Source organism: Petaurus breviceps, unplaced genomic scaffold (assembly GCF_028583685.1).
Source record: "Petaurus breviceps papuanus isolate PSGF00001 unplaced genomic scaffold, PetGlider_PUasm1.0 189, whole genome shotgun sequence".
NCBI lineage: Eukaryota > Metazoa > Chordata > Mammalia > Diprotodontia > Petauridae > Petaurus > Petaurus breviceps.
The window spans coordinates 15,405,276-15,432,932 of NW_027185809.1; the positions used below are offsets into that span (position 1 = coordinate 15,405,276).

Here is a 27,657-nt window from a genome sequence, read left to right on the forward strand (position 1 = left end):
GGAGCTAGGATTAAAACCATGAATCACCTACCCAGCAAAACTGAGTATAAAGCTCCAGGAGAAAATATGGTCGTTCAATGAAATAGGACTTTCAAGCATTCTTGATGAAAAAAACGTGAGCTAAACAGAAAATTTGACTTTCAAATACAAGAAGCAAGAGAAGAATTGGAAGGTAAACAGGAAAAAGAAATCATAAGGAACTTATTAAAGTTCAACTATTTACATGGAAAAACGATAATTGTAACTCATAAGACCTTTCTCAGTATGAGGATAGCTGAAGGGAATACATATGTATACATACATATAGGAGGATGTACATGTATATAAATACACATGTGAGTGTGGGCATTTGTATGTCCATGTATACATAGACAGAGGGCACAGGATGGGATATCTAAAAAATAAAATTAAGAGGTGAGAGGGGAATTTATTGGGAGAAGAAGAAAGGGAGCGATAGATTAGGGTAAATTATCTCATATAAAAGAGGCAAGGAAAAACTCACAGTGGAGGGGAAGAGCAGGGAGGTAAAAGGGAATGGAACAATTAAATATTTGGGGACAAAATTTATTTTTTTTGATTCTCATTGAATTTGGCCTAAGGAGGGAATAACATACACACTCAATTGAGTATCTTACCCTACAGGAAAATAGAGGGGTAAGGGATTAGAAGGGAGGGCAGATTGGGGGAAAGGGTGGTTAGAAGAAAGAATTTTTGAGAAGTGATAGGGTAAAAGGAGAAAGTGGAATAAATGGGGGGCGGGATGGGAAGGAGAGAAATATAGTTAGTCTTCCATAATATAACTACTATGGAAATTATTTGGGTAACTACACATGTATAACCTATGTTGAATTGCTTGTCTCCCAGTGGGGGTGGGTGAGGAGGGAAGAGGGGAAGAAAATGTGATACTCAAAATTTTAAAAACAAATGTTTAAAAAATTGTTTTTTACATGCAACTGGGAAATAGGATATACAGGTACTGGGGTATAGAAAACCATCTTGCCCTACTAGAAAATTAGTTGGGTAACAGGGGAGAATATAAGAGAGAACCAATTAGGGGAAGGGGTAGTCAGTAGGTTTGCTATTTTGAGGTGGGGGTAGGGGAAAGACGGGGAGAGAAAATATTTTAACTCAAAATCTTGTGGAAATGAATGTTGAAAACTAAAAATAATTCTTTTTTTTTTTTACAAAAGGGAAAAAAAATATTGGAAAGCATAAATTTGTAATGTACCCAGTCAGCACTTGGACTTCTCCATCTGCGTTTAGTGTCTTGTGGGCAGGACTGCAGAGAGTGGATTTGGGGCTGCTGAGCTTTGGCGAGAGATTCAAAAGCAGTTGTAAGTTAATGGTGAAAAGGTAGTGACTGGAAAAGGAGGTAGTGGAAGCAGAAGCAATGGTCTGAGATGTTACTGAGTGGAGACGTGTTAGAAGGTTTTTTTTTTTTAATCAAATGTTTCATTAATTTCTAGTTTACATCATTCATTTCTGCAAGATTTTGAGTTACAAATTTTCTCCCCATTTTTCCCCTACCCACCACCCCAAAACAGCAGTCCCACAGAATATCCCCTCCTCCAGTCTGCTCTCTCCCATATCTTCTCCCATACCTCATCTGACTTTCCAGTAGGGCACGGTGGATCTCTATACCCCAGTGCCTGTATATCTTTTTTCTTTTTTGCCTTTTGGAGGGCAATTGGGGTTAAGTAACTTGCCCAAGGTTACACGGCTAGTTTTTTTGTGTGTGTGGGTGTTAAGTGTCTGAGACCAGAACCGAACTTGGGTCCTCCTGATTCTGGGGCTGGCACTTACTCACTGCGCCACCTAGCCGCCCCTAGTGCCTGTATATCTTATTTCCCAGTTACATTTAAAATAAAATTGATAATATATATTTAGATATATATTTTTTAAACATTTGATTTTAAAACTTTTAATTCTAGATTCATTCCCTTCCTCCTTTGTCACCCACCTTTACTGGGAAGATAAGCAATTCAATATAGATTGTATATATGTAGCTATTCAAAACATTTCCATAGTAGATATATTGTGAAAGACTGACTATATTTCCCTCCCTTCTATCCCACCTCCCACTTGTTCTATTCTCTACTTTGATCCTGTCCCTTTTCAAAAGTGGATTCTTCCAACTTCCCTCCCCACCAGGCTGCCCTCCCTTCCATCATCCTCCTTCTCATCCCCTTCCCCGCTACTCTCCTGTAGGGTGAGATACCCTATTTAGTGTGTATGTCATTCCCTCACTAAGGCAAATTCAATGAGAATAAGGTTGATCCATTCTCTTTTGCCTTCCTACTCTTCCCCTCCATTGGAACCATTTTCCCTTGCCTCTTCTATATGAAATAGTTTACCTCATTCTGTCTCTCCCCATCTCCTCTCATTATAGTCCTCTCTCACCTCTTGTTTTTCCATGTAGGAATGTTAATAGTTCAACTTTGATAAGTTCCTTATGATTTCTTTTCCCTGTTTACCTTTTCATGCTTCTCTTGCTTCTTGTATCTGAATGTCACATTTTCTATTCAACTCTGGTTTGTTCATCAAGAATGCTTGAAAGTCCTCTATTCCACTGAATGACCATATTTTCCCCTCAAACATGATACTCAGTTTTGTTGGGTAGGATTCTTGGTTTTAATCCCAGCTCCTTTGCCCTCTAGAGTATCATATTCTAAGCCCTTTGATCCCTCAGTGTAGAAGCTGCCAGATCCTGAGTTATCCTGATTGTGTTTCCACAATATTCAAATTGTTTCTTCCTGGCTGCTTGTAATATTTTCTCCTTGATCTGGGAACTTTGGAACCTGTCTGCAATCCACACTGCACTGACCACTCACTTTGTCCTTAGCATCTATGTGTTGATAATCCTGGAAACTTCCACAGCTGCTGGTGATTTGAAGTTCTTCCAGCTAGTGGCTAGTCACGCCCGCCCTGGGGCTTAAACCTCTGGCTGGAGCTTGGCTGGGGTCGACTCCCAGAGTGCTGGGCTGGCCAATTCCTGCCAGCCTTCCAGGCTGTCTTCGGCGGGAGGTTAGCTTCTTCGTGTCATTTTGTGGGTTATGTAGCTCCAAAGTTTGTTCAGAGTCACCTTTTACAAGAATTGGAGTAGGTGGGAGCCAGAGCCTTGTGGAGGTCCTGTTTCTACTCCACCATCTTGACTAAGCCCCTGGGGTTAGAGGTTTTGATGAGGGTAAATGATGAGCTGAGGACAGAGAGGAGTGGAACTGACAGGTTATGATCAGATGGCGTAATGCCAAGAATTTCTCATTAGGGAATTGAAACATTTATGGGTAATGGTGAGATCTAGTATATGACCATCCCTGTGTGTGCCTAAAATGAAGTGAATAAATATTTCATAGGATTTAAGGAAGTTAGGGAGCATCTATGTAGCTATTAAGGTCTCCTACTATAAAGGCAGAAGTTAAGGATTAGAGAAAGAAAATGGGCCAGATGCTGAACTTCTTGAATACTGTAGCTTCCATAATTTGGACTGGGTGAGAAAAGTTCAAGACTTGTTTCTGACATGACTAGCTAGCTGCCTTACATTGGGCAAGTCACTTAACTTTTCTGAATGTCAGTTTCCCAATCTGTATAAACACAGGTGATAAAACTTGTGTGACTAGGTTAAAGGATCCAATGAATAAAATATGTAGTACTTTGTATTGAGAAAGCCATAGGTTCCCAAAATGGGCAATACCATCCCCCAATTGTATCTGGGGGGGCACTGAATAAAAACAGGAGGGCGGTGGAAACAGAAGGAAAGAAGAGAAGAATTTTGAAAAACTTCATATATGTTTCATCTATTGTGTAACAGTTAAAGTAGTAGTGATTACATTATCTTCCAAATAAACACACAAAATGCAAGTGATAACCCATTAGTGGTCAAGTCTGCCAACAGATCTTAATAACCAAGTGTTGACAGAGGAGCATGTCACATATTGATGGAAGTCCATCAATGTAGATGGGCAGGAGAGAGTGAGTGAGAGTGCATATATGCATGTGTGTGTGTGCACGTTGACTTGTTTACAGTACTATACGGTTACACGATGCAATATTACATCATCAAAATTTCGATGCAGGAAAGGACCCACAAATTTACAATAAATTATTAAATTTGAAATGCATCCGTTTTAAAAAATATATTTTATATATTTTGAAATGATGCAAATTTAAAAAATTTTTTAAAAGGGGGTGCCGAGTAATTTTTTCTTTTGAAAAGGGGGCAGCAGGCCAAATAAGTTTGGAGAGCTCTGGATAAAGCCATGTATACAGCATAAGTCATCAGCAATTCATGTGATTAAGATCTCAAGAGTTTGGTGGACTGTATGCTCAACATGAATCAGTAGTGTGAGATAGCAACCAAAAAAATAAAAGATGCAATTTTTTTTCCTTTTTGGAGGGGAGAGGGCAAGGCAATTGGGGTTAAGTGACTTGCTCAAGGTCACATGGCTAGTAAGTGTTAAGTGTCTGAGGCTGGATTTGAACTGAGGTCCTCCTGACTCCAGGGCCTGTGCTCTATTCACTGCAACACTTAGCTGCCCCAAAATGATGCAATCTTGATGCAATAGCAAAGCAAATCCTAATGCTTCTTTAATGCTATCTCTGCTCACAAAATTCTGTCAGTTTCTGTTGAACAGGTGTATGTAACTGAGATTATATTAAGCCCACCTGCAGATCCTTTATTAGGAAATAAAATCTTTGAAATTCATTCTTGAAGATTCACCCAGTTAAGGAATTAGGTGGAGAGCTCCTTGTGAGCAGGTCCTGTTTTAATTTTTTCATTTGTATCCCCCAATGCTTTGCACATAGTGAGCAAAGAAATGCTTTTTCATACATTCATTTAGAGGTTAATAGCAAAAGGGGCCAATTCTTTGGCTTTGATAGCCATTCATTGAGGGTGCTGGTTTTTCCAGAATGCTTTAATTTTCCATAATACAGGTATTAGAACTTAATTTAACGGTGTTAGCTTAGTAAAAAAAATACCCTAAAAGTCATCTTATTTGATTATTTGTATCTAAGAATTAACAAACTGATCTTTACATATTAAGGAAAATATGTTTTCTGCCATTACTTTGTGACAAAAGCAGCCTCAGCATTATTGTTTTAAATTGTAAATCTAGGGACAGCTAGGTGGCACAGTGAATAGAGCACCTGCCCTGGATCGAGAGGATCTGAGTTCAAATTCGGTCTCAGACACCTGAGATATTTATTAGCTATGTGACCTTGGGCAAGTCACTTAACCCCAATTGCCTTGCCTCCCCCCCCCTCCAAAAAGACAAAAATAAAAAAATTGTAAGTCTAAATTTAAATCATTCCTGACACAAAGTAGTTTAATTGCTTATTTTCATATTACTAATACTGTTAAATAATAGTAAAAATAACAAGTGATGTTGTATCATTATATTTACAGCAGTCATTTTGTGTTTGTACCTGGACCAGAGGATCCTGGGCCTGGTTCTATCTTACCAAGGTAAGTTAGCGCCATATTTTAACAATCTTAAAGGAAATTTGAGGAACTTTTAACAAGTAATCAGTACCTTGCAAATTGTTTTTATAGGCCACCACTTGCTGAAAGCATCACTAATGACTTTAAGCAACGGGTACCGTTTTCAGTTTTCACTACTAATCCCTGCAGGTAAATTTTACTATTGTATATTTTGTAGTAATACTTCTTTTTCTTTTGTTGAAATACATGATCTCATTTAAATGTTTTTCATATATTTATTCATTTTAAGTGGATGAATCAAAATGACTTCATCATAAATGAAAAAGAAAAGAATAGAATTCTAAGCAGTGTTGAGAGGCAGCATAGTACAGTGGAAAGCACGGGACTTGGAGTTATAGGACCTGGGTTCAAATTATAGGTCTGACACTGATTACATGTGTGACCTTGGATAAGTCACTTGTAATCTTTGTAAGTCTCTGTTTCTTCATCTGGATGATGTGGGGACTGAATTTGTTGATTGCTGATGTATATTCTAGCTCTAAAACTGTTATGGTGGTGAGTAAATATTTTACATATGATATAAATTTTTGAAAATGTATATTATTGCCTATGTGTGTACAAATTGTTCTTAAAACCTCCCCTTTAAGAAACTTATCAAGGAAGAATGGAAACATCACAAAACATTTGCTGTCTCTATCACTGATTATAATTGTGGTTTGTAGTATAATTTTCTGCAAGACTAATGAGAGAGGTGGCTTGCTGTTGCAAAATGAAATTTCCTTTGAGGTAAAAAGAAAATCAAAGAAAGAAAGCATGGCATTTTACATTTGAAGTCCAGGATGACCTAAGTCCAAGCCCCTCCTTTTGACACTCTCTTTCAGAGACTATAAGATTTAGAGGTGATGACCTACAGTGGTAGAAAGTATTTCTTCTCTGGGAAGTTCCCTAAACAAATTAAATTAGCTGAATTTTCTATCCCTAAACAAAAATAATTTTTAGTTCAATATGGCAGGGTAGAAATAGGACCTCTGCACGGCTCAGGCTCTCAACACCTCCAATCCATGTAAAAGAGGACTCTGAACAAACTTTGAAGCTACAGAACCCATAAAATGACACGGAGAAGCTAACCTCCCACTGAGGACAGCCCGGTAGGCTGGCAGGAATCGGCCAGCACAGTGCTCTGGAAGCCAACCCTAACCCCGCTCCAGCCAGAGGTTTTAGCCCCAGGGCGGGCCTGATCAGCTGGCAGCTGGAGGGACTCCAGATCACCAGCAGCTATGGTGTTCCAGAATTATCAACACATAGGTGCTAAGGACAGAGTGAGAGGTCAGTGCAGTGTGGACTTTGGGACTCAGTAGTTGGGAGTGCAGTTGGCTTTTGCCCCCGGGGCAAGAAGCTGCTGAGGGCTGCAGCGCAGCTGCCGCCATGTGGCAGCTTCAGCTCCTGGCCTGCAGAATGTAGGAGAACCAAGCAACCAGTCTGAGGGGTAAATGCTCTTGCTTTAACCTGCTTGGATCTGGATTGCAGTCTAGGGTGGAGGAACAGCTTGCCAGAGCGTGTGGAGGCTCCAGAGAGGGCACTCCAGCATCTGAGAAAACCCCAGCGTTTGGTACGAAGCTCCCCCGGTACCCTAGGTAGCAGAGTCCTACTGTGGCAAAAAGCCCAAAAGTCAAGTAATTGAGTGGCAACATGACCAAGCAAAGCAAACAGAAGAATCCAACATTAGACTCCTATTTCAGGGACAAAAGGGATCGAAGCATGGAACAGAAGGAAGACAGTGAAGTTAGAACTATTGCACCAAAAGCTTCAAAGGAAAATACGAGCTGGTTATAGGCCATAAAGGACCTTAAGAAGCAGATAAGAGAAGTGGAGGAAAAATTGGGAAGAGAAATGAGAATGATGCAAGAAAATTATGAAATGAGAGTCAACAGCCTGACTGAGGAAAATCATACCTTAAAAAATAGACTAACTCAAATGGCAAAAGAGGCTCAAAAAGTCAATGAGTAGAAGAATGCCTTAAAAAGCTGAATTTGCCAGATGGAAAAAGAATCTCAAAAGCTCACTGAGGAGAATCATTCCTTCACAATTAGATTGGAGCAAATGGAAGCTAGTGACTTTATGAGAAATCAAGATGCTGTTAAACAGATCCAAACAAATGAAAGAACAGAAGGCAATGTGAAATATCTCATGGGAAAAACCACTGACCTGGAAAATAGATCCAGGAGAGATAATTTGAAAATTATTGGACTACCTGAAAGCCATGATCAAAGAAAGAACCTAGAAATCACCCTTCAAGAAATTCTCAAGGAAAACTGCCCTGATGTTTTAGAACTAGAGGGCACAATAGAGGTCGAAAGAATCTACCGATCACCTCCTGAAAAAGATCCCAAAAAGAAAACTCCTAGGAGTATTATAGTCCAGTCCCGGAATTCCCAGATCAAGGAAAGTATATTACAAGCAGCCAGGAAGAAAAAATTGAATATTGTGGAAACACAATCAGGATAACCCAGGATCTGGCAGCTTCTACACTGAGGGAATGAAGGGCTTGGAATATGATATTCTGGGGGGCAAAGGAGCTGGGATTAAAACCAAGAATCACCTACCCAGCAAAACTGAGTATCATGTTTCAGGGGAAAATAAGGTCATTCAGTGGAATAGAGAACTTTCAGGCATTCTTGATGAACAAACCAGAGTTGAATAGAAAATTTGACATTCAGATACAAGAAGCAAGAGAAGCATGTAAAGGTAAACAGGGAAAAGAAATCATAAGGAACTTATCAGAGTTGAACTATTAACATTCCTACATGGAAAAATGATAATTGTAACTGATGAATCTTTTCTCAATATGAAAATAGTGAAGGAAATATACATATATATATGTCTATATCTAAGGGTATACAGGGGTATGAATACATATGTATATGTGTATATATATGTTTACAGGTATACATAGATAGAGAGCACAGGACCAATTTAACAGGAAAGGATGATACTTAAAAGGTGAAATTAAGAGGTGAGAGGAATATAATGAGAGGAGATGGGGAGAGACAGATTGGGGTAAACTCTTATAAAGAAGAGGCAAGAGAAACTGGTTACAATGGAGGGGAAGAATAGGAAGACAAAAGGGAATGGGTCAAGCTTATTCTCACTGAATTTGGCTCGGGGAAGGAATGACATACCCACTAAATAGGGTATCTCACCCTACAGGAGGGTAGGTGGGAAGGGGATAAGAGGGATGATGGTAGGGAGGACAGCCTGGGGGGGGACGGCGGGGGAAGTTGGAAGCACCCACTTTTGCGAAGGGACGGGATCAAAGTAGAGAATAGAACAAGTGGGAGGTGGGCTAGGAGGGAGGGAAATATAGTCAGTCTTTTACAATATATCTAATATATTAATGTTTTGCATTCAGCTACACATGTACAATCTATACTGAACTGCTTATCTTCCCAGTAAGGGTGGGGATTACTAGGGAGGAAGGGAATGAATTTGGAATTCAAAGTTTTAAAAATCAAATGTTTAAAATATACATATATAAGGGGTGGCCAGGTCACTCAGTGAGTAAGAGCACTGGCCCCAGATTCGGGATGACCTAGGATCGAATCCAGGCTCTGATACTTAGCACCATACCCAGAAATAACTGGCCGTGTAACCTTGAGCGAGTTACTTAACCCCAATTGCTTTAATATATATTTACTATTATTAATACTATTTTACATGTAATTGGGAAATAAGATATACAGGCACTGTGGCATAGAAATCCACCATGCCTTGTTGGAAAAGTCGAAGGGGGTATGGGTGAAGATACAGGAGAGAGCAGATTGGAGGAGGGGATATCCTGTGGGACTGCTATTTTGGGGAGGTGGGTAGTGGAAATACGGGGAGAAAATTTGTAATTCAAAATCTGGTGAAAATGAATGATGTAAATCAGAAATTTAATAAAGCATTTGAAAAATGAAAAAAAAGTCATTTGTTATTAACTGTTAAAGGTTTTTACTTTTCTAAGTAAAAAACATTATAAAAAAATGATAATAAAAAAAATTCCTCTTAAGTTTTCAAAATTCAACTCACGTTTTCATCCTAGAATTCAGTATTGTACACAAGAAATCATTATCTTTCGTGAAGATTTGGTGAATAAAATGTGCAGAAACTGCGTCCGTTTTCCTAGCAGCAATCTGGATATTCCTCATCATGTAAGTAAACATATTTTTTTCTTAACTGTATTGTCACACTGAATTAAATAAAAATTATTTGTACCACAGTCATATAATACCTATCTTTTTTTCTTTTAATTCTTCTTTGTCAAAGATTAAACCATGGATTCCTTAGGCCTGCTTTAAAGAATTAAGGTTTTTTTATTGCCAAATCTTCAGTGTAAAATGAGAAATTTAAGCACATTTCACAGTCATATTTAAAGCTGCTAGTATATTTTCAGTTCTTAGGCAATTGTTGTTTTTTTTAGAGGACTGTATTCTACCTACCATACATAAAAATTTTGTATCCAAGTATCTTGTTGTCTCCTCAGCAATGTTTTGATATCTTCTTTATTCTTTATATAACCTGTTTCTTACCTGATTTGAAATAACTTGACTTGATAAGATTTTTCAAGTGAAAAGCTGAAGTTCTTTTTTTTCTTACATTATACTTTTTTCTATTTCTTTTGTAGTTTGTAAAGACTCTGTTATCACAAGGACATCTGACTCCTTTACCACTCTACATCTGTCCAGTGTATTGGGTGTATGATCATACTTTGAGAGTGTATCCTGTACCTGATCTACTTGTTATTGCAGACAAATATGATCCATTTACTATTACCAGTACAGACTGTCTTTGCATAAACCCTGTAAGAATTCATTTTAAATTATATTATTTGCTACCATTAGCAAGATTTTTTAAAATCTTTAATTTTAAAAGTTAAAATTTGACTCACTTAATCTCACTTCAGAATGTGTTGGAATATAATAACAGCAACAGAAGTGGGTTCTTTTGTTATAACAGAAAGAAAGCTGTTAAGTTTACTGTCTTTCAGATATGGCTATTAAATAATGATATCCACCCCCACATTTTTACAAACATAGTAGAACTTTTACATGAAAATGAATGTCCTACCACTGCTATGACTTAGTACTGATTGAAAATTTTTTTTAAAGCTTTTTATTTGGAAATGTCTGTAGGATTTTCAGCACTTAAAAAATTCCCAAGCTTTGCAGAGTGCATTTAAATTTTTTTAATTACCAAAAATCATCTGGAAATAAGTTGGGTAGATAATATCAGGAAATGAAATAGCACAGTTATCTCACAAATGCTTCAGATTTTCTATATAATAAAATTGATTAACTCTGACTTCAGGGGATGAATATCAAATAAGCATTGTCCTTAATGTCAAAGAAGTAATTCGGCAAAGTCATTTGTGATTTTGACAATGTGTATTACTCTAAATATCTGAGATTTAGTCTCTTTTTTTCCTATTATAGATTTTGACCTTTTATTTCCAGGTCATATGACCAAAAAAATCATAAATTCTTTCCAGATTTTTTCAGTTTCCCTTGAATGAAAATCATAAATGTTTGTCTTAAAAAAAATTTTTTTTGATGATCCCCCTAAATTAGTGGCACAGTTTTTAAAAAATTTTCCTTGTATTTAGATTTTCTTTCAGAATGAATATACTTCTAAATTAACTTTTAAGTAATAACTGTGCTTTTTTGTTGTCTTTCCCCATTAGAATGTAAACTTCTGAAAGGGAAGACTTCCTTGCTTGCTTGGGTATTTGTATTTCCAAAGGTTACAGTGCCTGACATATATTTTTATTATACTAGTGGAAAAAATCCACTTCATCATAAACAAACATCATCCCTTCCTTCTTGAGACCTCTTGTGCCAGTCAAAAACTTTTGCTCTTGAAACTTCTTTCATTTCCTTTAAAATACAAGGTGTCTTGCTTGCAGATTTGTTTAATTTCACATTAAGTGATTTATCCTCTAAATGATGGCCGATTATATTTATGCTGACATGAAAGAGTATGGATTTTTCTTTTCGGTCACTGCTAGCATAAGCCCAACTACTTGACTTTAAAAGTACTTCTTTTACAAACGGAAGTTTGTTGCAGTTAATGAAATGTAATAATGTTCACTTCAATTTTTTTAAGGGCTCTTTCCCAAGAAGTGGATTTTCATTCAAGGTTTACTATCCTTCTAATAAGACAGTAGAAGATAGGTAAGTGTACTCACAATTCTCTTAAGAAATGTGTTAAGGGGGTGGCTAGGTGGCGCAGTGAATAGAGCACCGGCCCTGGAGTCAGGAGGCCCTGAGTTCAAACCTTGGGCAAGTCACTGAGCCCCAATTCCCCTCCAAAAATTAAAAAAAAAAAAGAAATATGTGAGACCATCAGCTTTCTTTGTGGTATGTAACAACATTTTTAAAAGGAAAAGGTAAAAAGTAACTTTAATCAGATAGCGCATTTCCACCTCTCTGTGTGGTGTGTGGACAGGGCACAGACCATGGAGTCCAGTGAGGAAAATCCAAAAGTTCAGATCCTGCTTCTGACACTAACTGTGAACCTTTGGGCTGTCACTTAGCCCTCCCAGAATTTTCCTCATCTGTTAAAATGAAGAGGTTGGACTTAAAGGTCTTTGAGATTCTGTCTAGTTCTAATTTTATGATCATATGAAATTAACTATCTCTAAGCTTTCTTTAGCTCTGAATTACATTTTATTTTGATGCTTATTCCTAAGTATGACCTTCCCATTTTCTTTTCATTAATTCATTTTCTTGAGGTTTTTTCCCTCAGAACTTCTAGGCTTAAATACCAACTCAACCTTATTTTGTTTCAGTCATTCTACTCTTCTTTGTAAAATCTACATTTCAGCCAGTTTCCCTGCTTACTACCACATTCCCAACTCCTTGCATTCACACAAACTATCCTTTAATTACAATGCACTGCTTCCTTGAATCCTTGTCTTCTTTCAGTAGTCTGCTTAGGTATTGTCACCTACAAGCTTTTCCCTCATTTCTTCCTTTTTCTCTTTAGTTAATATTATACTTATATACATATTCATAGTGTATAGATCTCCAAAGAGCCAGAGTCCAGCCCCCCTCATTTTATAGAAAAGGAGACTGAGGTCAAGAAATGAAACTACTTGGCCAGAGTTCCTCAGGTAGTAAGTGGCAGCTATAAAATTTGAATCCAGAACCTCTGGCCCCAAATCCAGTTGTCTTTGCACTGTAGCGTTTTTCTACACTCTTAGAATGGAGGAAGGCTCTCAGAATGGGGCAGCAACTGTTTTGGTTTTGAATCTTCCATGTACAGTATAACTTCCATGTGTAGTATCTTATACATAGTCCATATATAGGGCCTTACAAGTAGTTCTTAATATTTGTCGAATCAGTCAGCACAGTGTTTTTAAAATTTGTGACAGGTTTTATTGTTCTTGCCTTTTCGATTAGTGGAAAGGAATGGAGAGAATATAGAACCAAAAATAAAATAAAGTTGAATTTTAAAAGAGATTATAAAGAACAGAAATAAATAGGAGAAAAATGCTAGGTACTATATGCACAGCACTAGGAATACAAAGAGACAAAAAACAGTCACTTTCTCCAAGAAGCTTACATCCTAAGAGGGGGAGACAACAATTACACACGTAGGTTCATACAAAATATAGAGTACATGGAAGATGCTTAGAAAGGAAGACATTAGCAGACCAGGAAAGGCCTCCTGGAAGAGGTGTAGCTTGAGCTGTATTTTCAGAGATCAGCCTTCTAACTTCCCTTCCACTCACCTCCCCCATTTAGAAAACAAGAAAAACAGTTGAGCTGAGTCTTAAAAGGAAGCCTAGGATTATAAGAATTTGACCTTTGGAAGGAAGGAAAACATCAGTCAGGATCACACACACAAAGGATATAATTTTATTTCAGTTATTAAATACTATTAAAGTGACTTTTTTTCTCTATTTTTCAGCAAACTTTAAGACTTCTGGGATTCTCTAAGAAGAAACCAAATTTACTTGGAACTTTGCTTAAACTTAATTTAAAATACTATATTATTTTTATTTAAAATGCAATAAAAATTATGTTAATCTTTAAAAGGGAATTTTACAGGAGAAAAATTTGCAGCATGTTCTAATCCAGTAAACATTCATTAAGGGCCTATTATGTGCCAGGCACTGTGATATCTGGGCATACAAATAAGAAAGAGTCCCTGCTGTCAAGGAGCTTACAATCTGATGGAGAAAGACAATACACAAGGAAGCTGAAAGTGAATAAGGAAGGGGAGTACCATGTTCCATGGAGTTGAAACCAAGTAGAGCAGCTGATGGAAAATGGAGAGTTATGGGGCAGGTAGGTGGTGAGGACCTGAGTTCAAATTTGGCCTTGGACACTTGGGCAAGTCATTTAACCCTAGCTGCCTTGCCTTGCCCCTTCCAAAAAGACAGTAAAAGAAAACAACCCGAAAACGGAGAGTTACCTTGAAAATTCTGAGCCCTGTTATCAACAATGACAAAATACTATAGTTAAAATTATCAATGTAATATGTTTTTCATAAAATATTTGAAATAAGTATACAATGATGTAGTGTTAATAGAAACTGGAACCAACCATATCTAAGTCATTTGAGTGAATTGTCTTGTGCTTTATATTTAAGAATAATATAAAATTATTATTGTTCCAAATTAAAGAAACAATTTCTAAGTGGTTTCAAAGGCTTTGTTGTCTCCAGACTGTTTATAATTGTACTTTCCATATATGAGCCCATTAAATAACAAAAAACAAAGTTACAGAATAATCCCTTTAAAATAAATTCTTTTCTTTTTTTCTTCAGAATTTATTTTAGTTTTCAAAATTCATTTCCACAACACTTTGAGTTCCAAATTTTCTCCCCATCTCTCCCCTACTCCAAGATAGCAAGCAATAAGTTCTATTTTCAAAAAGCCACGAGATTTGGGGCAGCTAGGTGGTGCAGTGAGTAAGAGCACTGGCCCCAGAGTCAGTAGGACCCGAGTTCGGTTCCGGGCTCAGACACTTGACACCCACACAAAAAAAGCTAGCCATGTAACCATGGGCAAGTTACTTAACCCCAATTGCCCTCCAAAAGGCAAAAAAAAAAAAGTCACAAGATTACCATTTCTTTTAGAGATGTCTTCACTAGTTTGTTTAAGCTCCCTTCTTTATTATTAAAAATTTCATACAGCTTTTCTATCATTTTGAAAAGATACATGCAATGTTGCTAGATAAACTAAAACTGACATCTTTAAAGGCAGGCAATTAGATTCCCACAATGATTGTAAAGAAGCCACTCAAAGGGCCAATAAAAAAGACAGGCATGTTCTGCCACTGTTTAAAAAGAATAGCTGAACCAAGTTAAAATATGAGTAATAAAGTATACAGAATAGGCTGGTGTCACTATGTACTGAATATATAAAGGGACCGGTTTAAATAATCAGTCAAAACTGGATCAAAGTGAGACATCTCACTTAAAGCCTCTATCTGTTCTTATATCATGAACTACCTTAACAATAGACTCTAAAATACCACAACCACTCAAGATATTAATAGCTACATGTAATGGGAATGGAAATTTAAACATCTTCCCTGCCCCTTAATAGAACTAGGGGGGAGTTTGAAGACCTCGCTTACTTTGAAAGTAAACTCTGCCCCTTAGTAGGCTGAATATAATCACATGGAGCCTGTGATGGAGGAAATTTGCTGAAGGGTGGAGCAGAGCCCACAGAAAACTGGTTCAGATCTAGCCAGACTTTGGAGGAAAGAGAGGACGCTCGTTAAGGAGATAGAGAGGTTTGTGAGCAAATATTGATCTCATAGTGGTTTGTGGGAAGGCTGAAGGATGCTGTGGTTCTCAGTGTTATTATGGCTTCTGAATTTCTTTGGTAGTATGATGGAATCCGCTTACTGGTTCTGGGATTCCGTTTTCTGGTGTCTAAATAAACTCTTCAGTTCTATCCTCTATCTGGAGAGTTTGGTATATTTTGCGATCAAGCATCATGTGATACTTACAGTTACAGTCTTTGTCGTGATCATGGGCGCTATAAATATTGCCTTGGTGCTACACTACACCAACTTAATATTGAGGTTTTTTTCTGGCTAGCCACGAGGATCTTTTTTTTTTTTTATTAAGCTTCCCCCAATGAAAACAACGGAGGTTATAGCTAATTCCAGACCAATATGAGTCATTCTCCATGAACCTGGTTCATCTCATTAACTCATTCAGGTGACTCAACATAGATGACAACAGAGAGAGCTGCTGGTACCATAAGGCAGGTAACACAATCTTCAGTTTTGAAACATTGGGATTGAAGTATCCTTTTCTACTATTACTGTGGACCAGAAACTGCCAGGTTCTGGGGCAGCAGCCATGTGTCTTCCATGGGGGAATGTCAATCTGAATTTTTTTCTCTTTCTGGAGAGGGGGAGGGTGGGGCAATTGGGGTTAAGTGACTTGTGCAAGGTCACATGGCTAGTAAGTGTTAAGTGTCTGAGGCCTGATTGGAACTCGGGTCCTCCTGACTCCAGGGCTATTCACTGTGCCACCTAGCCACCCCGACAATCTCAATTTTTTAAAATGAAGATTTAAAACGTCTCATAGGAATTTACTTCATGATTTTTTCAGAAGCATTCCTTGTAAGCACAATACAAATGATTTGATTGATTGATTTGTTCAATCAATAGGAAGTTAAGCTTGAAGAATCGACTAGAACCCTAGTAGGCAATCACTTTTTCATTTATCACCTGTGATTTAGTCTTTGCACTTCCTTACATAGTTAAGGTGGTTAAATTAGGACAGAGTGCCAAAAGGAAAATATACACATTTATGGTCCTATGCTAAAGTTTTAACATATAATATAATGGACTTTTAATTAAAAGAATTATAGCAATAAAATTTAATAAAGAGTATTTGAAGAAAGTATTTAAACAAATAGAGATAAAATTTTACAGAATTGTCAAGTCAAAGAAGAAATTATAGAAATAATGGATAAAAGAAAATGACAAACCATACCAAAATGTTTGGGATTTTAAGGGAAAATTTCTCAAGTAATAAGTTGGGCATGTATCTTAAAAAAAAAAACTAAACTAGAAAAGGAACAAAAAGAGCAAAATAGAAATGGCAAAAATTAAATAAGAGATTAATAAAAATTGAAAGTAATTTTAAAAATCTGCAGATTGTATTTTAGGACTGGCTATCTCAGGCTAGGAAGGCAGGGGCTACTCATGGGTCGCCACTTCACTAATCAGCACATAAGCTTTGACCTGTTCCAAGTTCCAACCTAGGCTAGTTTACCTCTCCTTTAGGAACATTCTGGCCCCTGCTTTAAGGAGCTTATTAATATGAAATTTAGGGGCAGCTAGGTGGTGCAGTGAATAGAGTAGCAGCCCTGGAGTCAGGACCTGAGTTCAAAGCAAACCTCAGACATTTAACACTTACTAGTTGTGTGACCTTGGGCAAGTCACTTAACCCCAATTGCCCTGCCTCCCCCTTCCAAAAAGAAAAAAAATTAAAAATAAAATTTAGTGGATACCTGATCAGCATAGCCCACTGCAGTTCAGAACTTCCAAGCTCAAGAGATCTACCAGGGGTAGTCATGTGGCACATTGAATACAGCACCAGTCCTGAAGTCAGGAGAACCTGAGACATTAGCTGTGTGACCCTGGAAAAGTCACTTAACCCCGATTGCCTAAAAAAAGAAAGAAAAAAAGATCCACCATCATCAGTTTTCTTCAATAGCTGAGATTACAGGCATGCAACAACCACACTAGGCTAAAATCTGTAAATGAAACTGGCATCTGTTTGGAGTAATAGATAAAATGGCCAATCTGACCAAAAAAAAAAAAAAAACCCTCCAAATTGCTAATAAGAAAAATGGTAATTCATGACAAATTTTTAAAAAAATTTTGCCCAATTATGGGCAAATGAATAAAAAGATAAAATAAATATTTGTAAAAATAAAAGACATCTGGATTAAAAGAACAAGAAATACTAATATATAATAACCCATTTTTGGGGGCGGGGGGCAGGAAATATTGCACATCCATAAAGGGACTTCCCAAAGTGGGAAAAACCAGGACTAGAGTATGTACAAAAATATTTATAGCAGCTCTTTTTGTGGTGGCAAAGAATTGGAAATTGAGGGGATATCCATCAACTAGGGAATGGCTGAATAAGTTGCAGTATATGAATGTAATGGAATATTATTGTGCTATAAGAAATGATAAGCAAGTAGACTTCAGAAAAACCTGGAAAGAGTTATATGAACTGATGCAGAGTGAAATGAGCAGAACCAGGAGAACACTGTACACAGTAACTGCCACATTGTTTGATTAACAACCTTGACAAAGTCAACCCTTCTCAGTAACACAAGGCACTAAGAAAACTCCAAAAGACAAAAGATGGTAAATGCTATTCACATCCAGACAAAAAATTTTGGAGTCTGAATGCAGATCAAAGCATACTATCTGCTCTCCTTTTCTTTTGTCATTTTGTTTGGTTTCTTCTTTCTTGTGGTTCCTCCCATTAGTTCTAAATCTTGTTTACATCATGACTAACATGAAAATACGTTTAATATGAATGTATAAGAGAGCTTATATCAGATTGCACAGCATTTTAGGGAGGGGGAAAAGAAAAGGGGGAAGAAAATTCAAAACTTAAAATCTTATGGAAGTGAATGTTAAAAACTAAAAATTAATGATTTTTTTTAAAAGGACCAAAACACTAGCCCTATTCTCAAGCAGCCTTTATTCTAAGGAGGGAGATAATATGCAAAAACTACACATATCGATTATATAGAAAGCACTCTGAAAGGACATGAGCCGCTGGTAGAGTATTAGGGGGCACTTGGGAAAAGCTTCCCAGGGCAAGCAAAATTTGAACTGAGTCTCGAAAGAAGTCAGGCAGACTAAGAGGGATAGGTTATAGCATTCCAGGCATGGGAGACAAATGTGTGAGTGCAGATGCACTGAGGCAAAAGATGGATTGGTGTATATGAAGAACTGCAAGAAAGCCAGTCTATCTGGATCATGGAGTGCATGAAGGAGAATAAAGTAAAAGAAGGCTGGAAAGGTAGGAAGAAAGCAAGTTATGAAGAGTTTAAGCTTATAATAAGACAGGAAAAAGAAACTGGGGAAATAAGTATTTATGAGAAAGAAAATACTACTTTTTGCAGATCATATGCACTAATGAATCAACTAAAAATTAACTGAAACAATAATATCAGTACAGTAGCAGAATAAAGACAAAATCTGCCTCTCTGTATATCCCCTTTAAAATCTAGCATAAAGATAGAAAAATAAATGCTTTCAAAATAACTACACTATCTATGAAACATCTGGGAGTTCAGTTACCATGAAATACATATAAATAATGAACACAACTCCAAAACATTATTCAGAAACAAAGACTGACAAAAATTGAAGGGATTAATTGCTCATGATCATACCAGAGTAAGATAATAAATGACACTACCTAAATTAATTATCAAATTCAGAGCCATACCAGACTACCAAAGAGTAGTTTAGAACTAGAAAAAAAATAACAAAATTCATTTGGAGAAGCAAAAGGTCAAGAAGTAAAGGAAGTAATGAAAAAAGTGGGAAGAAAGAGTAATCATAGAAATGACTTCATATTACCTATGAAATAAAAATTGTGACAAATTGATTGTGACAAAGATTAGATACTCAGGCATGAACAAATGAAAGATTTATTTAGTGCTTACTATGGGCACAGTGCTGGGGATACAAACACAAAAGTAACATGGTTTTCATAGGTTCCCAAAGTAGGCAGTACCACCCCCTGGGAAGGGGGCACTGGAACCATCCAGTGGGGTAGTAGTTGTCTTGGGTTTGAATGGGTGGCGAATAAAAATAAGACGGTGGTGGAAGTGAAGAAAATTTTGGAAAACTGATCATATAGTACATGTTTAATCTGTTTTTTAATAGAGTGAAAGTTGTTATTTATAAAAAGTTCCAGAGAAAAGACAAGACTCCCGAGGTAGATGAGGCAAGCTTATTTATTCTACAATTCTTGCAAGGATTAGGTGGGCTGTCTGCCCAGCAACACAGATCAAAGGCGAAAACTTCACAGTTTAAAACCCCTGTCTCAATATTCGAAGTCCCTTCCCGCCTACTTCATGTTCCCCCTTTTCATGATCCCTCCTCCCTTCAAATATGATCACATGCATCATCGCATGTGCATTAAAATGAGCCTTAGGTCCTTCTGGGGGAGGAGAGGATAATATTCATAAAGCAGTTAAGCATTACAGACTGACCCACTTACCTTATCTTAACCACAGACCCAGTCAAGACTGGTTTTCCCTCTAACCAGAATTGTTTTTTGCAAAACGTGGCTAGGCCTTTAAAAAAAGAACTCCCACTTCCCTGCACCTGTGTGGAAACATAGTTTTGTTATATTTCACGGTCATAATGATTACATTATTTTGCAAATAAAAACACCAACAGATATTGTTAACAAGCAAGGCGAGTGTGTCTTAAATTGTCAGGAAGTCCAGCATTCATCAGCAGTTATATGGGTGTAATGACTTCTTTACAATATGATTTTATATGGTTATATGCCGAAATATTATGTTATCAAAATTTCAGTGGCGGTAAAAAAAACAACACCACAAATTTACAATACATTATTAAATTTAAGACACTTCATTTAAAAAATATTTTAAATCATGCAAATTTTTTAAAAAGTTAAAGGATTAAAGAAAATAGGTTTCCAGGGGGACCCGGAATAATATATATATTTTAAAAGGGTGTGGTCGGCCAAATAAGTTTGGGAACCTCGGAAAGTTTTAGTCAGACAGAAAAGTCCTTAGGGTGCAGTGGCAAAACTGGCTAATACTTCATCTTTAATATCATTACCCTCAGGGCTCTTGGCTTTAGGGACCTGGATTTGTCTGTTTCCTCCACTGTAAAGTCAGGGTAATAATAGTAACTACCTCTCAAAGATCAACTGAGATAATATTTGTAAAGCACTTAGCACAGTGCCTTGCACAAATATTGTTATTATTAATAATATGTAAGTGTCATACTATTATAATAGGGCCTATTACTATTTGTTGATGTTTATCAAATTCAGAATAACAATGTTACCAATAAAATCCTGAAAATAACCAAATGGGATTTGTCTGATCCTGGAGACAGTAGGAGCTTTTGAAGACAGTCATGGTCAAATCTGTGCTTCAGGAATATATCACTTTGGTAACTGTGTAGAGGATAGATTGGAGAGGAAGAGTTTGAAGGCAAAAACCTTAATTAAGAGGCTGCTGCCATAGGGCAGATAAGAAGGGGCCAATTGTGCCCATAGCAGTTTGTGGGGTCCTTGAGGCAAAATCAGACTGGCTCTGAGTCCCGTTTCCTTCTGCTCTAGGAACCTCATGCTCTGCTGCAGAAGCCCTGCAGTCACCTTTCCTCTTCCTCAGATGCCCATCAAGTTCTACCAGGTGACTGAGGAGTAAGGTGCAGGGCCCAAGGTAGCTATTTTCTTGTTTGATAAGGACTGAACTGGGAACTGTGATGTGGACTGGATGTTTGAACCCAATGGAGGGGCAGGGGAAGGGAAAGAGATAGACGTCCTTAACTTATTCACTACCCTTCTCCTCATTTAAATCCAACTTACTTGCAAGTTGTGGCATCACCTTCCTGATGTTCTCTTTGAGAATGAAGCACAAATAACAACAATAAACTGTAAATATTCATATAGTTTTTCTTTCTTTCTCTTTAATACTGTTTTTCCTAAAGCAATCTTTTGAGCTGTTCTGTAAATATTTGGTGCCACTATCTCATTCCACTCTCCCAACCCCACTCTCCTTCCTGATCACTTACCTGCAGGACATTCACTTGGCAATTATTTCCCCCATTAGAACATAAACTCCTTGAGAACAGGGATGATCTTAGCACAGTATTTTGTACGTAGTAAGTGGGTTTGAAAAAAATCCACACATAACTTGGGGGATGAGGGGTGGGGTGAATGGTTCAATTACCTAACTGAACACACATTAAACAAGAAAAATGTAGATGACACTATTGGGAGGTGAAAAATCTCTGATCTCTTTTAATACATAATACCTTTTTTTTACAGTATCCTGAAGCTGTTGAATACCTTCACCTTCCTTACATATATGCATCCTCTTCCTCTCCCCACTCCCTTTCTCACCCATACCAAGCCTGTTCCCATTTCCAATGGACAGCCCAATCACTTCTAACCAGGAAGTTTCTCTCAACATTTGGGATGAGGAAAAATCTTCAAGCTAATCATTTTTTTTTAAACTCCTTTTCTTTCTTCTTCATTCCTTCTTTCAACCACTTCCCCAAACTGCCCAAGAAGATTGAAGTGACTGTGCTCCTGGCCTAATCAGGAATCAGAACATCTGAAACCTCCTCCCTCCCCCTGGAGGTGCCTTCTTCTCAGAGGAGGGAAAGCTAAGGGCAGTGCTAAAAAAAAAAAAAACAAACCAAAGGCCATGGTGGGCAAAAGTCAGATAAAGCTTTGAATATCTGGGAAATGTTTTTTGTTGTTGTTTTATTTGTTGTTGCTTTTTAAACTAAGTAATACTATGTTCATTTCAAGCTGTGAATAAAAATACAGATCAATGTTTTCCAATTCAAGAAAATGAAGTAATGAGAGTGGTAGCTTGGTGAGTGAAAGAGCTAGGTGTCTGAGATGTTTTGCAGGTTGAGTCAACAATAGTTGGCCAATCATTGGATAATGGAGGTAAAGAATTTAAAATCATTACTCTTGAGATTTCAAACCAGGGAACTAGGGCATGTTTCCTTCACAGAAATAGGGATGTAAAGAAGAGGGAAGGAGAATAAAGGGAGGCGGGGCAGTTAGGTATCTAAATTGATAGAGTCCGGCCCAGGAGTCAGGAAGACCTGAGTTCAAAACTGACCTCAGACACTTGCTTTGTGACCCTGCCTCAACAAAAAAGAAAAAGAAAAGAAAGGGAGTGACCTACATATAAAAGGTAAACCTTGAGAAGCAAGGAAGAAATTACTAGGAAGAGTTCATCGTTAAAAAAGGAACTGAGAGAAAAAAATGTTAAAAGGGGTGGCTAGGTGGTACAGTGAATAGAGCACTGGCCCTGGAGTCGGGAGGACCTGAATTCAAAACTGAACTCAGACACTTAACACAAAATTAGCTGTAGGACCCTGGGCAAGTCACTTAACCCCAATTGTCCTACCTTCCCCCTCCAAAAAGAAAAAAAAAAAGGGGAACTGAGAGGATCACATAGGATAAAATTGCCAATTTTGATTATTTAAAATTAAAAAATTTGTACAAACCTAAAGTAGTAAAAATTAGAGGAAAACTAAGACAACAGCTTATACAATAACAGTACAGAGAAAAGCCATTCTGATCGACATAGCAATAAATCACTAATACAAAATAAAGATGAAACACCGGTATTTATCTCCTAGCACAGGTGATAAACTAAAAATGCAGAGAAATACATTTTAAGACTTGACTAGTGTGGAAATTTTTCGGTACATCTATAGTGGAGAATTGGATCAATTTGGAGGCAGGGAAGGTTTGGGGAAGGACTGATTAATTAAAAAAAAGAGAGAGAGAACTAGATTTTATCTAAGATCTCTTTCTGCTCAGATTTTGTATTTCTAAAGCCACAAAAGGGCTATCTACTAAAACTCAGGTGAAATCTGAATCCAGATAACATTTTACTTTGGCATTCTGGAGAAACAAATGAATGGTAGGGATTTCCTTCTCCCCCCCTCCTTCCCCCCCTCATATTTCACTACAATCTTAGAGAAACTGGCCTTCCCGGAAGGAACTCTGAACTCTTGAAACTCACACCTCCACAGTAGCCCCAGACCCTGCAGCCCCTCCTTTCTTCTGATTGGAGAGGGTGGAAGGTGCAAAATCACAAAGTTCCTCCCACCCACTCCATTTAAGAAGTGGACCCCGGACAGCCATTTTCTCCCTGCCCACCAGCCTGCTGGGCTTCCTTGTGCCCCTCCTCTGGGCACCATCCAGAGCCCCCTCCCCTTTTCTCGTCATTATTTTAAATCCGAGAGGGCAGGTACCATATTTCAACTTTCTTGGTATTCCCAATGCAGAACAAAGTGCCTGGCACCTGGTAGGTGCTTACTGTTTGACAGACACGGGTAGGATATGCATAGGGCAAGGCCCCCCAAATGAAAGAGAGGCAGATTTTTTTTCCCCTATTTTGCAGGGGAGAGAGCAGGGCGATTCGGGTTAAGTGACGTGGCCAAGGTCCCGTGGCTAGTTTTGTGTTGTGTCAAAGGCCGCCCCTGCTGAGTCTTCTACCCATTTATTTTAGAATCAAAAATAAAGAGATGATTAGATGGAGACTCTCCAGCACAGCCGAAAGGTGACAGTTTCCAGAGTTAAAATGCTGAGCGGCCGGACAGACGCCCAAGGGCGCGGGGGGCGAGGATTTCTCTCTACCGATCCCCGCACGTCCGGGCCATTCCGCTCCACCCTCCCAGACTCCGAGCCCACGCCCCCACGGGTAACGTTCGGGCACGTCAGTCACTCGTCCCTAGGACAACAGCCACGCGCCCGCTCCAGCCTCTCTCCGCGGTTGCCAATCAGCAGTCTCCCCGGTAACGCGGCTCAGCGGCGCTCTCTCCGCCAGTCTGGCTGGATAGCCGCGGCCTGACCGGGACACCAGGGGGCCGGCAGGGGAGGGGAGGATCGCCCCCCACCCCCCCCGTAAAGGCCATGGCTTCCGAGGGCCCCGCTTCGCTGCTCCACGACCTGGACCTGAGCGCCGAGGAGGTGAGGAAGCTCACCAGCGCCTTCGAGGACCCCGAGTTCCGGCGGCTCTTCGGCGAGTATGCGGCCGAACTGTCGGACCCGGCGAACCGCAGGCGCTACGAGGAGGAGATCACGGCGCTGGAGCGGGAGCGCGGCGTGCAGGTGCAGTTCGTGCACCCGGAGCCGGGCCACGTGCTGCGCACCAGCCTCGACGGGGCCCAGCGATGCTTCGTCAACGTCTGCAGCAACCCGCTGCTGGGCCGGCCCAGCAGCCAGCCCGGCACCGGGGAGGGCTCCGCGCGCGGGCAGCTCTGGGCCCTGCCTTACAGCCTGGCTCCGGGCCGCGAGTACCTGGGGCGCCGGGGCGCCCGCTACCGCGTCTACGACGTCATCTTCCACCCGGACACGCTGGCGCTGGGCCAGCGCCAGGAGAGGTTCCGGGGCCTGATCGACTCCACCGCGCTGGAGGCCGTGGAGCGGCAGTTCGGCGTGACGCTGGACAAGCGCAACGCCAAGGCCCTGAAGATCAAGTACAAAGGCACGCCGGAGGCAGCCGTGCTGCGCACGCCCCTCCCCGGGGGCCCCCCGCGGGCGCCCGAGGGGGCGGGGCCGGGGGACGACCTGCTGCGCGCCTTCCCCTATCCCTACCCCTCTCCCGAAGTCGGGAGGAAAGCCCCGGCCCCGCCTTCGCGGGAGGAGCCTGCAGACCGGGCCCCCACCGTGCCGCGGCACAGCCTGGTGCAAAGGCACCACGTGGACCTGCAGGACTACCGCTGCTCCCGGGACTCCTGCCCGAGCACCACGCCCCGCGAGCTCGTGGTCACCGTGGAGCTGCCCCTGTTGCGCTCCGCGCGCCGGGCCGTCCTGGAGGTGACCGAGAAACAGCTGCTGCTGGACTCCCGCCAGCCCGACTACAGGCTCCGCCTCCCGCTCCCTTACCCGGTGGACGAGAGCCGAGGGAGTGCCCAGTTCCACCAGGCCAAGCGGCAGCTGGTCGTCACCTTGCCCGTGGTGCCCCCGAAGCACAGCCTGGAGCCCTCGGGCCCGCAGGAGGAGGAGACAGAGGTGGAGGAGGCCGGCCAGGTCTCTACGCGGCCAAACGGGCTTCCGAAGCTAGAAGGCGCAGAGGACTTGGCCGGGGATACCGGGATGTTTGAGAATCGGAGCCAAGAAAGCCCTAAACATGCCCGCATTCCTGCCCGGGCTTTGGCTGGCGAAGAGCTGATAGACCCTCAGGAGGGAACCGCGCAGGACCAGGCTACTGGGATGATGGCCATTCCACCACGTACTGCGGGGCCGTCACCTGTTGTTAAAGCAAATCCATTGTGCTGCACCGGGGGACAGGACCTTCCTTTAGAGACTGTGGCCTTGCCTCCGGGCAGCGATGAAATGCCACCCTCCGGGGCACCAAGTTTACCAGGGAATGCAGGTCCACCAGGTACCTCAGGGCAGCCACTTATTAGTAAAGCAGATCTATCAGATGGCACTGGAAGAGAGGAGCCTGCCCTGTCTGGAGGCAGTCAAGAGGCACCATCCTCAGGGGCACTGAGCTTTCTGGAGAATACACATTCACCAGGAGAACCCAGAGAGAAAACAGCTGCTGGAAAAGAAAGCCTTCCAGAGAATACGAATAAAGTTCAACCTAGAAAAACAGTTAACATTTCAGAGAATAATAGAGGGAAACCCTTGTGCCCTCCTTTGCAGTGTAATCAAGATGAAGAATCTCTTACTTTGTTAATCCAAGTGCCTCAAGTCCAGCCACAAAGCCTTCAGAGTGATTTGAGTCCCAATCAATACAAACTTTATTTCACCACACAAGATTTTGTTTCTTACTCATTCGTTATGCAGTTTGCTCCTGAAAATAAGTTGAGCACCAAAGAACGGAAAGTTAATATTTCTTCATTCAACACAGTGATAGAATTGGCCAAATCTCCAGAGAGTTATGGACGCTGGAGAAAGTGGTATTTTGGTTTGAGCAACAACTGTTTGCAGGTAACCGTCCTCTTTTCTCCTTTATAACTTTTAAAATAATCCCAGAATTTAAAATAACAATTTTTCAAAATTAACATGCATTCCCATTGTACCATAAGTGCATCTTTTCATCCTAGAACATTTTTTTAATGACGTGGAGCCAAATCTGTAAATTACAAATTATGGGTGATGTCGGTGTACCTTTTTTGATGGTTTACATAGTTTATTTAACTGTCTATCCAGCATGAACAAAAGCTGTACTAAACAGAAAGCTGGAAGCAAAAAATACATCCCCTAAAGCAGGAAGAGAGAAATTGAAATTTTTTTTTTTTGAGTTTCAGTGCACCTGTTTTTTGAAATCTCATCTTCAGTATTAATTGAGGGCAAAGGATCCTACTCTTTTAAACATAAGTCTTCTTTGAATCTTAGATGTTGAGTACATAAATGACCTTTTTCTGGAGATAAGTTAATTGACCATCCTTTGTTGTTCTTTAACCTTTCTTTTCCAAGAGAAGCAGTGACATCACAGGTGATGTCTTGACTTGCATGTGAATTGAATTTAAGTGAGGCAGAGTTTTTAAAGTCATCAGCCTCACTCTCTCTTCCCAAGTCATAGAATTTATAAATCTAGTCCAAGGCCTTCAGTTTACAAATGAGGAAACTGAGGCCCCGGGGAAGTTGTGACTTGCCCTTGTCCAAGGTAATATAGGTTAGTAACCAATAGTGGGATTCAAAACCAGGTCACCTGACTCCAAAACTAGAGCTCTTTCCATTACACTAAGTAGAAATCAACTTAAATATTTTTAGAGAGAATGATGAAACGTTCCATTTGTCCACTTTAACAATGAATGTTATAACATAAAACTTCAATAAATATAATAATTAAATAAACCTAATTTTATAGTGAGAGTACCCATGCCCCAATAGAGTGAAGTCAAGAAGTATTTAAGTGCCCGATATGTTCCAGGTACTCTGCTAAGCACTGGAGATACAAAGAAATACAAAAAGAAATAAATGGACAAACAAAAATAGTCTCTTCTTTTCCCCTCCCAAGATCTCATAGTGTCTGTCACAGCAGTGGTGAACCTTCAGCCTCCAGGCCACTTGTGGATTTGGATTCAGTCAAAGGGCTGCACTTGAGGACATGGAGGGCCACATGTAGTCCGAGGCTGCAGGTTCCCCACTCCTTTTAATCTTCTATTCCCTAATGGGAAAGGGAAGGGAACAAGCATTTTCAGTGCCTACTGTGTATCAACCACTTTACAAATATCTCATTTGATCCTCATAACCTTGTAAAGTAGGTACCACTGTTATCCACCCCATTTTACAGCTGAGGAAACTGAGGTCGAAGTTAAGTGAGTTGTCCAGGGTTTCATAGCTAGTAGGTTTCTAAAGTATTTGACCACGACTCTTCTTAAACTCAGGCCCAGAGCTCTATCCACTTCACCACCTAGCTGCCTCACTGGCGGAGAGACTCTTCTTAAACTCAGGCCCAGAGCTCTATC

The 27,657-nt window shown here is 39.9% G+C and overlaps 2 protein-coding genes across 5 annotated transcripts in view; both read left to right on the forward strand.

The window, feature by feature from the left end:
* POLE2 (DNA polymerase epsilon 2, accessory subunit) overlaps window positions 1–14,135 on the forward strand; it is a 63,045-nt gene extending 48,910 nt beyond the window's left edge. For all 4 annotated transcript variants that reach the window (XM_069091972.1, XM_069091975.1, XM_069091974.1 and 1 more), the window contains 6 exons: window positions 5,405–5,464; window positions 5,552–5,629; window positions 9,522–9,630; window positions 10,104–10,280; window positions 11,582–11,649; window positions 13,391–14,135. In XM_069091972.1, coding sequence (XP_068948073.1) covers window positions 5,405–5,464; window positions 5,552–5,629; window positions 9,522–9,630; window positions 10,104–10,280; window positions 11,582–11,649; window positions 13,391–13,400 — 502 coding nt within the window. In that variant the 3' untranslated portion in view covers window positions 13,401–14,135. The remainder of the gene's footprint in view (window positions 1–5,404; window positions 5,465–5,551; window positions 5,630–9,521; window positions 9,631–10,103; window positions 10,281–11,581; window positions 11,650–13,390) is intronic.
* Window positions 14,136–23,676: 9,541 nt separating this feature from the next.
* Window positions 23,677–27,657, forward strand: part of DNAAF2 (dynein axonemal assembly factor 2) — a 16,475-nt gene continuing 12,494 nt past the window's right edge. Inside the window, exons 1-2 of the mRNA XM_069091976.1 lie at window positions 23,677–23,807; window positions 23,842–26,173. Coding sequence (XP_068948077.1) covers window positions 24,146–26,173 — 2,028 coding nt within the window. The 5' untranslated portion in view covers window positions 23,677–23,807; window positions 23,842–24,145. The remainder of the gene's footprint in view (window positions 23,808–23,841; window positions 26,174–27,657) is intronic.